This window comes from Nannobrachium achirus (assembly GCF_963921795.1).
Source record: "Nannobrachium achirus genome assembly, chromosome: 4".
Taxonomy (NCBI): Eukaryota; Metazoa; Chordata; class Actinopteri; order Myctophiformes; family Myctophidae; genus Nannobrachium; species Nannobrachium achirus.
Genome location: NC_137813.1, coordinates 19,482,513 through 19,495,315, shown reverse-complemented (window position 1 = coordinate 19,495,315; position 12,803 = coordinate 19,482,513). Strand labels below are relative to the sequence as shown.

Here is a 12,803-nt window from a genome sequence, read left to right as displayed (position 1 = left end):
TAACGAAATTCAGTAATTGGAAATGTCCACAAAGCTAATCGGCAGAACACAAAACAAGGTATACACTGTACATAATAAACTTAAGCTAGAAACACTCCAGGCAGATATTCAGCTGATATTGGCAACAGCAGGGGTTACAAGCAATAGGAGTAGAGCTTAGCAGGAGTAGAGGTTTTGGGCTTGTACTGTAGTTGGTAAATGTTGAGGCAAACAGCATTCTGTAAATGTTTTAAAATTTCACGTTGTACAGGACTAGAAATAAAAATGTCTGTGGTGTATTTACGTGGCAGAATTTCCCAACAAGTTGAACATTACGATTGCCAGTTAGATAATCACCACAGCATTTAGGAAAAAATGCTGTGTTTGATGAAATAATCGATGCATATGTAGAATATAACAAAGGGATTTCTGAGACAAGATGGTTTGGCCCAGATTGTACAAGTTCAAAATGTCAGCAAATTAGTGCAAATGGAGAACCAACCCATACACAGACCTGCACACAAGCAGACAGAGCCAATCAAATCAAGCTCATCTTTGCATTCACTTTGTATGTAATCGCGCCGCTCAAACTATCCAGGTTTGAACGCACCATAAGACCAAAGACATGACACCCATAAACCCAATGAGCAACAAAGAATTTAGAAAATGATCAAATAAAAAGCACATCTATTTTACAGCAAAAATCATCATTGCCAGTCATTGTGAATCTAATATTAAGCAAAAATAATGTGGATCATCACTTCAGCCTTAGTCGTGCAGCCCTAATGTGACCCCCGCTGTTGCATGTCCAACAATGCTACTTCTTAAAGTCATCCTGGTGTCCGTTTTCCACTCCTTAACTGCACCGCTCTCTCAAACCATCATCACAGGTCTGGCCTCTTTGGCTTTGAGGGACACGCCGGAGCCGGCGAACCCGGTTCCACCCTGACAGACACAACATGATGAGAAGAGAGGGTCAGCATGTATACTTATTAACTTCACCTGCACACTAATATGAACCTGGCCCATTAAGCTTCTATGGCAGCGATGACGTTATCATTAATCCAGAGTGTTAGTTTAACTCAGAGTAAAATTAACTAAATGGTACACTCCCTGAGTTACAACTGGATTAATTAAGGATTTTACTGTGTATGGTGCATGGATTTAATGCTGCCTTAGAAGGCAAGCTCAATTCAGGGACACAAACAAATTAGTCCTTTAACTTGTGTGCACATCTCCATGGTCTATTTGTCACACCAAACCTCTCTCACCACTACCGTGGGGTATTCATGCCTAACCTTAGAGCTACAATCTAGATCCTAGAACTTGGAATGAATAATTATTTGAACTCATCTGTACGGTAGAGTATGTTAATGCAATATAAGTAGAAGATGTGCAATTGTTGGAGGTGGTCTCCTTTCCTTTCAGACATTTAGACCTGGGTGTCTAGTAGGACATCTACTGGTCGATAAGTAGCCTGCCTGAAGCTCTTACACCCAATATATCCACAGGCCAATAGAAATGCAACACACTGACACACACACACACACACACACACACACACACACACACACACACACACACACACACACACACACACACACACACACACACACACACACACACACACACACACACACACACACACACACACACACACACACACACAGAGTACAGACCCGTTGTATTGGTATGATGTCCTTCTCTGTGAGTTTGTCTCCGGTGATGGGATCAATCATGTCCTTCTTGATCAATTTCTCCACACACTCCTGAGTCACCACGCTTCCCCTGGTAGAGAGAGTCAGAGCCAACATGAAGAAAAAGAGCGAGCGGTTTAGAATTAGTGTAAAATATTCCTGTCATCAAAGTAAATATATAGCCTAGAGAGTGTCCAGGTGTCTCAAAACAGTTAATGCATGTAAGTTGATGTAACACAAAGGCACAGACCCAACTGGAACTTCATGTGACTGCTGTGTAGCTGCGGTGTCGGTGCACAGCCCCGCATACACACACACACACACACAGGTGTCGCTTGACACCCCAGTTATGGTTGCCGCTATGAGAAACGGTCTATACAATGTCATAACGAAAACCTGCTAGATATCTAGACACGCTCTGGAAAGCATAGCAGAGGGCTGTTATCGTGGCCAGATCTTCTCGCATGATGACAATCTACTGCACCACACAGACGATGACATCATGGTATTAGTGCAAGATGCATCTCAAATAAAAACACCAGTGTGTTATGTAGTGATTCCTGGCAGCCCTGTAGTTTCATTCATCATGTGATTAGTGAGTGAGGGTGAGATAATGAATGGGTTGGTTACTTACGATGGTCTGAGAACGGCACAAGGGACACTGTTGCCCAGTATGTCTTTGGTTACAGCACACATATACCTCTCCTAGGGAGAGACAAGAGCATCACACCATGAAAATATATGTTTATATCCTCAAACTATGGCAAGTACACTGCCAAAACCCTAGTAATCAGAAATAGTCAAAACTATTAGATAATTTTGAAATTGAAAGTCCCCTCCCATTTTGAAGCTGTCACATCTAATCCATTAAATGTGTTGTTCTCATCTAATCCATTAAATGTGTTGTTCTCTGATGACAGTACATTCAAATGAGAAACAAGACATGAGCTGGTTTTATCAGATATCCTCTTTATGCAATAATTATAAGTGCAAGAACTAAAACCAAATGTTGTCATACTCTGGCTGTTTTTACTAAAACCGTAAATGAATGTGAATCAAAATAGTGTGGGAAGTGGGAACCAGTAATGAATAATAACCATACTGGATTCATGTTAGCAGGTTGGAGCTGGAGCATTACTGTTTGTAAATAACATTGACGCAACATGAATGAGGTGTGATGAAGTGATTAGCAGCGTCATGCCACTGACCTGCCGTGTGATTAGCTGCACTCTGTCCAGGCTGGGGTCCACAGAGATGAAGCGCACGGTGATCAGTTCATTCATCTTGAGGGGACGTCCTGACATGGGACAGAATACGGTCTTACTCTGACAGCCAGGGAGACAGAAGGGACAAAATATCAGTTGGGTGAAGTCTGCAGAAAACTAAAAAAGGTTCAACATAGTCTCACTTCTACAAAATGAAATCCTGTGTTACTTTAACTGAGGGTGTATAAATGGAACCACATCCACTGAGTTAAATTAACAATGAGGACTTTACTGTGCATTTGTAGTCTGTAAGTAAAGAATCTATTTGGCAAATGGACGTAACATGAGACTACAGGTTAATAGAATCTCTCTGTAAGACATTTGGATGCAACACTAGTAGTAAACTAAACATTCACTAGTACTTGTGTACTAGTGGTAAACTATTAGTAGTGTATCGGTATTACAAGTACAGAGGGTGTACTACAAGAACACTAGTAGTTCAGTTTTATGGAGGTTCTCCAAATGGGACAATGTGACCTTTAACAATGATAAGAGAGGCACACAGGACAAACGGAGCAGGCCAGGAACACCATGACATGAACATTTGGAAGCAAAACCACAAAAGGTGGCTAAACCTGAAAGACCTTTGTGCACAGTCATAAAAAGGTGCACAGAACACACACCGAAATGGTGAGACAAATGTACATTCATTGATAAGATAATTGGAGTGCTTTTTCAGAAGTACAACTGCATTCGCATCTTTTCATTCGAGACAGAAAGCCCACCAAAAGCCGGCTGGAAACAAACAATCAACATCCGTCAGCTTTTGTGGTGCGGAGGACCTGTGCGATTGGACTCACAGGTTTCTTCAGCAGGGTGGGTTTGGCCTCTGGTGTCAGAGAGGGAATCCAGAAGCTGGGGAGAGCCTGGGCGGAGCTTGGTCCTGCTACTGCCGACGACGACGACTCAGCTGCCGCGGAGCCGTCAGCACTCTGGGCTTCTTTGCCCTGGACTGGACAGGAAACACACAACCAGTTCAGTGTGAAAGGTTCCAGTCTGGCCTATGATCTTCATCACATCATCCTCTCAAACCTCTCTCTTTACTAGGCTGCGTAATAATTCCTGAAGATTATTTTAATTGTTCCAATTCCCAAATTATTCCCATCAACAGAAAGACAACCAATACTTTTAGTTTTTTTTTTTTAAATAAGAAAAAAAGCCTCCACATAAAAGCATGATTACGCTTATCAAATACAGGTCTAATATATCACAAAACCGATGTTGCACAACATACAGTTTATGGCCTTACTACACTATAGGGAATTGAAGTGCCTTCTTAACTACTGTATTATCACATTTCACAGGGGCCCTATAGTTGTAAAGATCTCTAAATCTTTCTTAAGGATATACACTAAACAGAGCAGTACCACCAGAAATTGTGGGGGCAGTGGAGCTACATCTACATCTCGTCTCTGTCGGGTACAACCTCAAGTCCAAAACCATCTCACTTTACAGGATTCAAATTCAAAAATAGAAAAAGTAGCAGAGCTAGAAGCTCAAAACGCACATTTCCAGCTTGTGGTAATGTTTTAGTGTGATCAAGAAGGGCATTACTTTACGAAAAATCTAAGTTAGAATATGGAGAACTATCTAGAACTACATGTAGTTAAAGCGAGAAATGACAACTTAAATGCTGAAACATTTTGAGTTGAGTTTGTGTAAGTTGATGAGTACTGTTAAACATATAATGTCACTCTGCCAGGTATTACAGAACAGCTAAGGTACAGTACAGTTTACAAATGACTTGACTGTCACCACCATGTTCATAGACAGAAGATGTTTGATTCCCAACTGCCCTCTAGTGGATATATTGCTTAAATTCATGCCAATGTAAAGGAGGCATGGAAATTATGTGATGTGATGGTTAGATCATTTGCACATATACACAGTATACACAGTACACACGCACACGCACACACACACACACACACACACACACACACACAGTATATTTGAATATAAAGGGAGTGTAAACAGGCTTTATACTTGCAGACTTCCCAAGATGCATTTACTTCAATTCAAGGTGTGTAAAACCATTATATGACAAACTAAACGAATGCATGCAAAAAGACAGGTACAGACAGATCCACACTTACCAGAAGTGAAAGGGTTGATGGGTTTGGACACAATGCTGTTCTCCCTGGTCTTGAACTTCTCACATCTCTCGCGCTCCTCTGACTTGGACTCAAGGCGACTGTCACTCTTCTGAGTCTGCTTCTGTTTCTCAAACGCCTGACAAGAAAGAAAACACAAGGATGTTGCACCAACTAAGTGATGACAAAATAATATACAGTAAAATCCTGTGTTCATTTAGCTCTGAGAGTGTACAAATGTAACCATATGGATAACACTGAGGATATTACTGTAGAGCACTGCATCAAGCTCACACTATTGTCCATTGCCCAGGCACTCTTTATCCCTATTGAGTGTGTTACTGTTATTGATAGAGAAATACCATATAGCTCAAACTGTGATGTCTCTACACATCTGCACCACAAGACAATTATCTTTTTTTAGTTTTTAAATGTCTAAGCTTTGACAGGAAAGAGGGATAGAGGGATGGGGAGAGACACGCAACAAAGGTCGGCGGGTACAGGACCTGGCTGAAACCATAGACATAGAAAGGTAGAGGCCTCCTTCGGCTCTGGGGCATAGCATCGGGGGACCAAGGGAATCCGTGTGCATCGCTTCCACACGCGTCACACAAATGGAAGTTGCTAGGCCAATCAGAGGCAGGTGGGGTCGGGTCTTTACGTACGCAGCCTGTAAGAACAGCTGAGCCGCTACTATCGGAACTAGCTCTGTGGAATTGAATTGATAAGTCCCGGAAAAGACACACTGTGATTGGCCAGTAGTCACTTGACTGGCAGCAGTCCCTTAGTTTTTCCAGGAACTCCGGACTACAATTGTTGCACATCGCTCCAATGAACTGCAGAGGCAAATAAGGCACATATCTTTTTATATCTGTCCGAACCTGCAACACGCTGTCAGGCATTAGAGCCCATGTGGTATGCACCTGGACTGCCGGGCCAGTGGGAGCCCCATGAGAAGGATATTTTAAGTGGACATAATATTTCAACAAAGGATTAAGAGTTTATCCCAAGGCGAATGAAACTTGTTTGCAAACACTTCATCCCCGCCCTCCCTCCAAAATAACCAAGGGGACCAGATCTTACCTTCATTTTCTTGGCGATCTCCGTCTTCTGGTGAAGCATGTATTCCAGGATGGCCTGCTTCTCATACAAGTAGCCATCTGGACTGAAGATGCCAACCAACAGAAGAAAATAAAACATGAGCAGGAAGCCAGAGCAGACATACAATGTGAGCAGGTAGAAAAAAAGAAAAGAAGTGGAACATACGTCAGCACAGGATCTCGGCAGGGCTGGAGAGAGAGACAACAGCAGTCAAAGTCCTTGATTGCATCTTTGCCCAGTCGCACGCTCTGTGTCCCGTAGCCAGATGCAGCTGGAAAGGACATCATAGAAATGTTAACTTAAGAACAACTTTGGTTTGCTTGTTAGATCTGTTCTTTTTGTCATGCAACATTGGGCCTAGCACAATGGAGTGACTCCACACATTGAATTTGCAAGTTTGATGAATTATGTACAAAGGGCTGTATGCATGGTTTACTCTTGTAATAGTTAGAAAAAGCAAAATTCCTTTCTGATATATAAATGTATGTAGGGCCCTAATATCACCAAGAACATTTGCAAATTGCAATTGTTACAATGTCAACAGTCCTGAAACTCTGTCTAAGCTCTCAATGAGAGCTGGACAACAGCACACATACTGCTAGCAACTTGCCACTGGTAGGTTACAAATGCTGCCACGGTTTGTCCCATAGGACATACAAAATATTGCTCCATGTTCTCCCAAAACAGGTTGTTAAAACATGTACATCTTTCCCATTTGAAACATACAGTTTGCAAACATTAAGCTAAGCTGGCAAGGTTAACCTTCACTATGTGCCATACCAATAGTATAAGTTATTAAATATGTCAGTGATTTATTTAAGTTATTTTATTTGTCATATCTGCCCAGTGGATTTATTGTTTACAAAGCCTAAAAGGCAAACAGAAATGTCATTTTTATTTATGTTACAATGTGCAATGCCAAAAACACAATAAAAATCGTTCATCACAATTAATCGTCAGGTAAAATGCCATGATGGTGACAAGTTTAGCGTCTGTCTCACCTGTGTCTTTCCTCTTCTCGTGGTACGTGTAAACTGCTCCAGCCGTGCAGTTCTTCCCATGACGAGTCATTGTTAATCTGGAGGACATTCAACAGCAAGGTCAATTAGAAATGTGTCTTGTTTGTGGGGCTGGGTAATTTATCGATAATTGATTGTTTGAAGGATTTATTAGAAGTTTGCATAGGAAAAAGGTACAGTTTCATGACAGTACAGTTCACTGGTACAAGGTCAACTAAAAGGATAAGCTCAGGAAAGCACATGGCTTATTTACATTGAGATCCTTTTTACTCATAACATTGAATGACAGACAGATAGCAAACAGTACTATGCAGAAAAAAGGGGAAAATCAAAATAAGACGTGAAATCGTTTAGCATTTCACATATTGTAATATGGTGATATGGCATAAGTGTTCTTGTTAAGGCTGGATTACAGTACAGTCAGTGATGTCGTTTTTTTCAACCTGGTAGGCTATTTCTGGGCATCTACTTTATATATATTTATTCATTTTGAATTTTACATTGTATATTATCATTGTATTTTATAAATGAGGGGACATGTACAATACATATAATATTGTATTTAAATGCATTTAAGACCCAATACTTCTATTCATGCTACAAAATGCTAGAACACCAGCCACCTGTCCATTTTTGTCCAGATTGCACAGCAGCACTTGTTTTGAGAGAATTCTCCATATTTATATTTATATTATTAAAGCGCTAAAAAGTAGTTATCCAGCTCCTTCTAACGCCATGTAATAGCCTTGGATCAAGACTATCATAGATTTATTTGATCAATTTTAACAATTGCATATCTATAGATACGACTCGTAAAAGTCAGAGTCGATACAAAATAGGTTAATACATCTTATGACTGATGCTAGTCTTGATCCAAGGCTAGCTAAGCTATGGACCAGAGCTAATTGTCATCACCTCGCCTTTACGTTTACTTCCCATGTGAACACGACGAGACCCCAACACACACCCATACAGTTCTGTTACAGACAATATGACTTGTGCAGATACAATATGAATATATACATTCTAATAATAACCTACCGTGAGAAACAGACAGAATCTGAAGCGAGTTGGTGTTTGTTTATCAGTGAGTCTTGTCCACAGGAAATGACGACGAAGACGAGCCTGTGTACAACAACATTTTCCGGTAAAGTAGTTTCAAATTAAAACCATAGAGTTGTTTAAAAACCAAGTTTAAAACCAATCATAGACCGTAAACTCCCAGCCCTAAAAAAAAAAATCAAACCTCGTTCGAAGTGGAGCTGTGAATTTGAGCAGTTCCAGATCTATGCTTTTGATTCTATGTGTTTTAGATCTATGAATTCTAAGTGTTCTATATATAAATTCTATGTGTTCTAGATCTATAAATTATGTGTGTGTGTGTGTGTGTGTGTGTGTGTGTGTGTGTGTGTGTGTGTGTGTGTGTGTGTGTGTGTGTGTGTGTGTGTGTGTGTGTGTGTGTGTGTGTGTGTGTGTGTGTGTGTGAACTGTAAACTGTTCCTATGAGTGAGTGGTGAGTGTGCCTGGCCTGCACAAAACAGCGCCCCTCCTTTAACTAGTGTGTTGTGTGTGGCCACTCAAGGTATTGCCAGACTACGGACACGGCCAGCCACCCAGCCACCCAGCCAGCCACCCAGCCACATACCCACGGACATACCTGTCTATTGGGAGCTTGTGTTCCACAGCTCCAAAAAAAAAAAACATCTGTGGTGCCCACAATAACACAACGATCTCAATGGAATAACACATTCTTCTTTTTATTTTGAAGGCTGAGTAAGTTCGGCTCTTCTTCTTCGTCTATTTGGGTTTATATGGGCGGTTGGCAAACATGCTTGTACCGCCACCTACTCTCTTTATTCAACTATTCCCCACTTATGATTGAACACCTATTTTGTGATTATTTGAATTATATGAAATCACTTACTCTATAACTTGAACACATAACACTCAAAGATTTCCTAACAACATTTTCACTCTCAGATACTCAAATAGGCTATATAATATGTAGCACCTTGTCCTTTCTCCTGAAAATGTTCTTAGTAGGATATTTACTAACTCATACGGCTCTTTAATTTCAGCTAGAGCCTCACTCAATTCTTTCTAATTCATATACTCTACAGTTCATCATCACACGTATCGTTTCCTCTTACGTGGACTGGTATCTAATGTGTGTGTGTGTGTGTGTGTGTGTGTGTGTGTGTGTGTGTGTGTGTGTGTGTGTGTGTGTGTGTGTGTGTGTGTGTGTGTGTGTGTGTGTGTGTGTGTGTGAATGTGTTGAATGTCCACTATAACCTTTGGTTCTAAATGTCAGGATGGGAACAAAGGAAGCTTATTACCACACAAGACCTCATAAATAAATAAATAACATTTAATGTTGCTCTCTACGAACTGTGAGAGATGGCCAAGCAAGTTCAACTTTATCATAATAAAATCATGGGTGTGATAATCATCGGCAGTAGGCCTAATAAATCGTAAAGCACTGTGGTAGACTGCTTCAAGAGGCTTCAACGTGGAGAGTGAAGCATGCATGTACAGTACATCATCATAATCTAAAACAGACATTATTACAGACTGAGCAATATAGCAAAAGAAAAAGCATGAGAGATGTTGGTTTGGTATATCTCCTGGTCACTCTCTTCCAATGTCATGTTTGTTTGATGGTTTGCCTGGAATGCCTTGTATGGGAAACTGTGGAAATCTGAAATGGGAGATGGCCTCAAGGGGTGGCCGTTCATGGCTACAGTAGAATCTTTACTGCTATATGGGGTCCAGATATGGACCCTCACAGTACAGCATCAAAAGGCCATGGATGGTGTTTACACAGAATGCTACGAATGGCACTTGATGACACATGGGAGGACCAAATCAGAAATGTGGTCCTCTACAGGGGCCTCCCGTCCCGTGGGTCACGGACACGGTCAGAGAGAGAAGGATGAGACTGGCTAGGCACTGTGACAGGTACCTGGAACTGGCTGGCGAGTGATCTGACACTGGCTAGGAAAGGAAAGAGGTCAGGTGTACAACCTACACACTGCACTGTGACTGCAGAGCTAGCAACACAAGGCATGGAAACCTTTGTAAGAGGGAAGTGTTTCCCACTGACGTTTAGCCATGCCCTCCAACCCATTACTATACATCAACGCTGTCACCTTGGCAGGGGCGGCCTTAGTAATCTGGAGGCCCGTTTCAAGAGCCATTGATGAGGCCCCCCGCGCCATCGCCAGCGCACCGAGGCCACAGTAGCCGCGCAACAATCGCACACAGAAGTTGACATATAGTCAATGACTGGCTGCTATTTATATATTATTATTATTATATCACTACATAATGTTATAGCATTGACCTAAATGGTGTTATATTAACAAGGAAATATGATTATTAAAAAGTGTTATAAGTGTGTTGCAAGTTGAACAAGGCTTGCTGGCTAGCTCTTGGAGGCCCCCCTGGTGGCAGTTTCAATTGAAACTGGTGAAACATAGCTAAGGCCTCCCCTGCACCTTGGCTTGAATCCTTAAAAGCATGCATCCTTCATTTGCCTGTGTCCTTCCAAGCTCTATTTAAAATGTACAGTGATCTGTCTGCCTGTTGACGCCTCAGCTGGACTGTGTGTGTGTGTGTGTGTGTGTGTGTGTGTGTGTGTGTGTGTGTGTGTGTGTGTGTGTGTGTGTGTGTGTGTGTGTGTGTGTGTGTGAACTCTCTAACAGTTATTTGTTGTGTCAAAGCTCCACCCCTTGCCGGAGACAATAAGATACACTTGCAGACCAAACACACAACTTCCAGCGATGAGGACAAAGTACAGGGCGGAATACTGACCCAGAGGACTTGAACCTGCTGAATGGGACTTTAACAAGAACCAGCTTTGAAAGTGAGAGTTTAATTCAGGGAACATTCTAGAGGAGGGAGCATTAAACACGACTGACTGTTCGTTTCTTCACTGAGAGCTGCCAAGCTTCAAATGGCTTCCAAGTCACCCCTCTCAGAACAGGATTTTTCCTGTCCTGTGTGTCGTGATATCTTTAAAGATCCCGTAATCCTGTCATGTAACCACAGCTTCTGTAAAGCCTGTCTGCAGGACTGGTGGACAGAGAAGGAAATAAAGGAATGTCCGGTTTGTAAGAAGAGACAGTCAGTCGATCCACCCTGTAACCTGGCTTTGATGGACCTGTGTGAGGCCTTCATACAGGAACTACATCAGAGAACTTCAACAGGTTCTGAGATTCTCTGCAGTCTGCATGCAGAGAAACTCAAACTTTTCTGTCTGGAATGTCAACGACCAGTGTGTGTTGTGTGCCAAGAGTGTAAAGAACACATCGACCACAGCTTCAGACCCATTGATGAAGGTGCACTGGATCACAAGGAGGAAGTTCAGAAATCACTGAAGCCTTTACAGGAGAAACTGGAGGTCTTTAATACAATTAAAACAAACTATGATCAAACAGCAGAACACATTAAGGCCCAGGCCAGGCACACAGAGACCCAGATTAAGGAACACTATAAAAAGCTTCATCAGTTTCTACAAGAGGAAGAGGAGGCTAGCATCACTGCACTGAGGGAAGAAGAGCAACAGAAGAGTCAGATGATGAGGGAGAAGATTGATGATCTGAACAGAGAAATATCAACCCTTTCACACACAATCAGAGCCATAGAGGAGGAGCCAAGAGCTGAACACATTTCATTCTTGCAGAGCTACAAGACAACAATAGAAAGAGTCCAGCTCACACTGCAGGACCCACAGCTGGTCTCAGGAGCATTGATAGACATGGTCAAACACCTGGGCAACATGAGATTACGAATCTGGGACAAGATGAAGGAAATTGTATCCTACACTCCTGTGATTCTGGACCCCAACACTGCCCATCCAGAATGCATTGTGTCTGATGATCTGACCAGCGTTAGATGTGGAGTGCGACAACAGCTTCCTGACAACCCAGAGAGATTTGACTACTTGCCCATTGTCTTGGGTTCCGAGGGCTTTAATTCAGGAACTCACAGCTGGGATGTTGAGGTTGGAGGCAATGCAAAGTGGACGTTAGGTGTGTTATCAAAGGCTTTTCATAGGAAGGGAGACAGAGCGGGTCAATTGTGGAGAATAAGGTTATATAAAGGTAAATACGGCGCATTCTCCTCACGAAGGTCATTCACTGTTCTCCGACTGAAGAAGAATCCCAAGAGAATCAGAGTCGAGCTGGACTGGAACAAAGGGAAGCTGTCATTCTCTGATCCTGATACTGAAACACACATACACACCTTCACACAGACTTTCACGGACACACTCTTTCCATTCATTTACACTGGTCATACTCTCCCTCTGAAGATGTTACCGGGGAAGGTCAGTGTAACCCTGGAACAACAAAGTTAGATGCTGTTGTTGATGATGATGATGATGATGATGGTGATGGTGGTGGTGGTGGTGGTGGTGGTGGTGGTGGTGGTGGTGATGATGGTGATGGTGATGATGATGAAGACAAATTCATTATCTTATTTTAGGTAATTGTTGCATGATTTTGTGTGTAGGGGAAACTGCAGGGTAGAAATACCTGCAACATATGGTTCCAGCAGTTGGAATCAAACAGGAGTCACAACTGGTGAACCACATTCATTATCTTTTGGGAGTAGCCTAAGCAGCAATATATGTTATTCTGAGTTCTA

The 12,803-nt window shown here is 42.1% G+C and overlaps 2 protein-coding genes across 2 annotated transcripts; one reads left to right on the top strand and one right to left on the bottom strand.

The window, feature by feature from the left end:
* Positions 1-46: 46 nt before the first annotated feature.
* On the bottom strand, positions 47-8,373 carry nosip (nitric oxide synthase interacting protein). The gene is made up of 10 exons (XM_080723724.1): positions 8,196-8,373; positions 7,137-7,213; positions 6,301-6,406; positions 6,118-6,199; positions 5,038-5,173; positions 3,742-3,893; positions 2,885-3,001; positions 2,311-2,381; positions 1,659-1,767; positions 47-924 (listed from the first exon to the last, which is right to left on the bottom strand). The coding sequence occupies exons 2-10, from the start codon at positions 7,204-7,206 to the stop codon at positions 853-855; spliced, it is 915 nt and encodes a 304-aa protein (XP_080579850.1). The 5' UTR covers positions 7,207-7,213; positions 8,196-8,373; the 3' UTR covers positions 47-852.
* Positions 8,374-11,047: 2,674 nt separating this feature from the next.
* Positions 11,048-12,530, top strand: LOC308283484 (E3 ubiquitin-protein ligase TRIM39-like). Its single transcript, XM_080723926.1, has one exon. It carries the CDS (start codon positions 11,110-11,112, stop codon positions 12,511-12,513), a length of 1,404 nt encoding a protein of 467 aa, XP_080580052.1. The 5' UTR covers positions 11,048-11,109; the 3' UTR covers positions 12,514-12,530.
* The last annotated feature ends 273 nt before the right edge of the window (positions 12,531-12,803 follow it).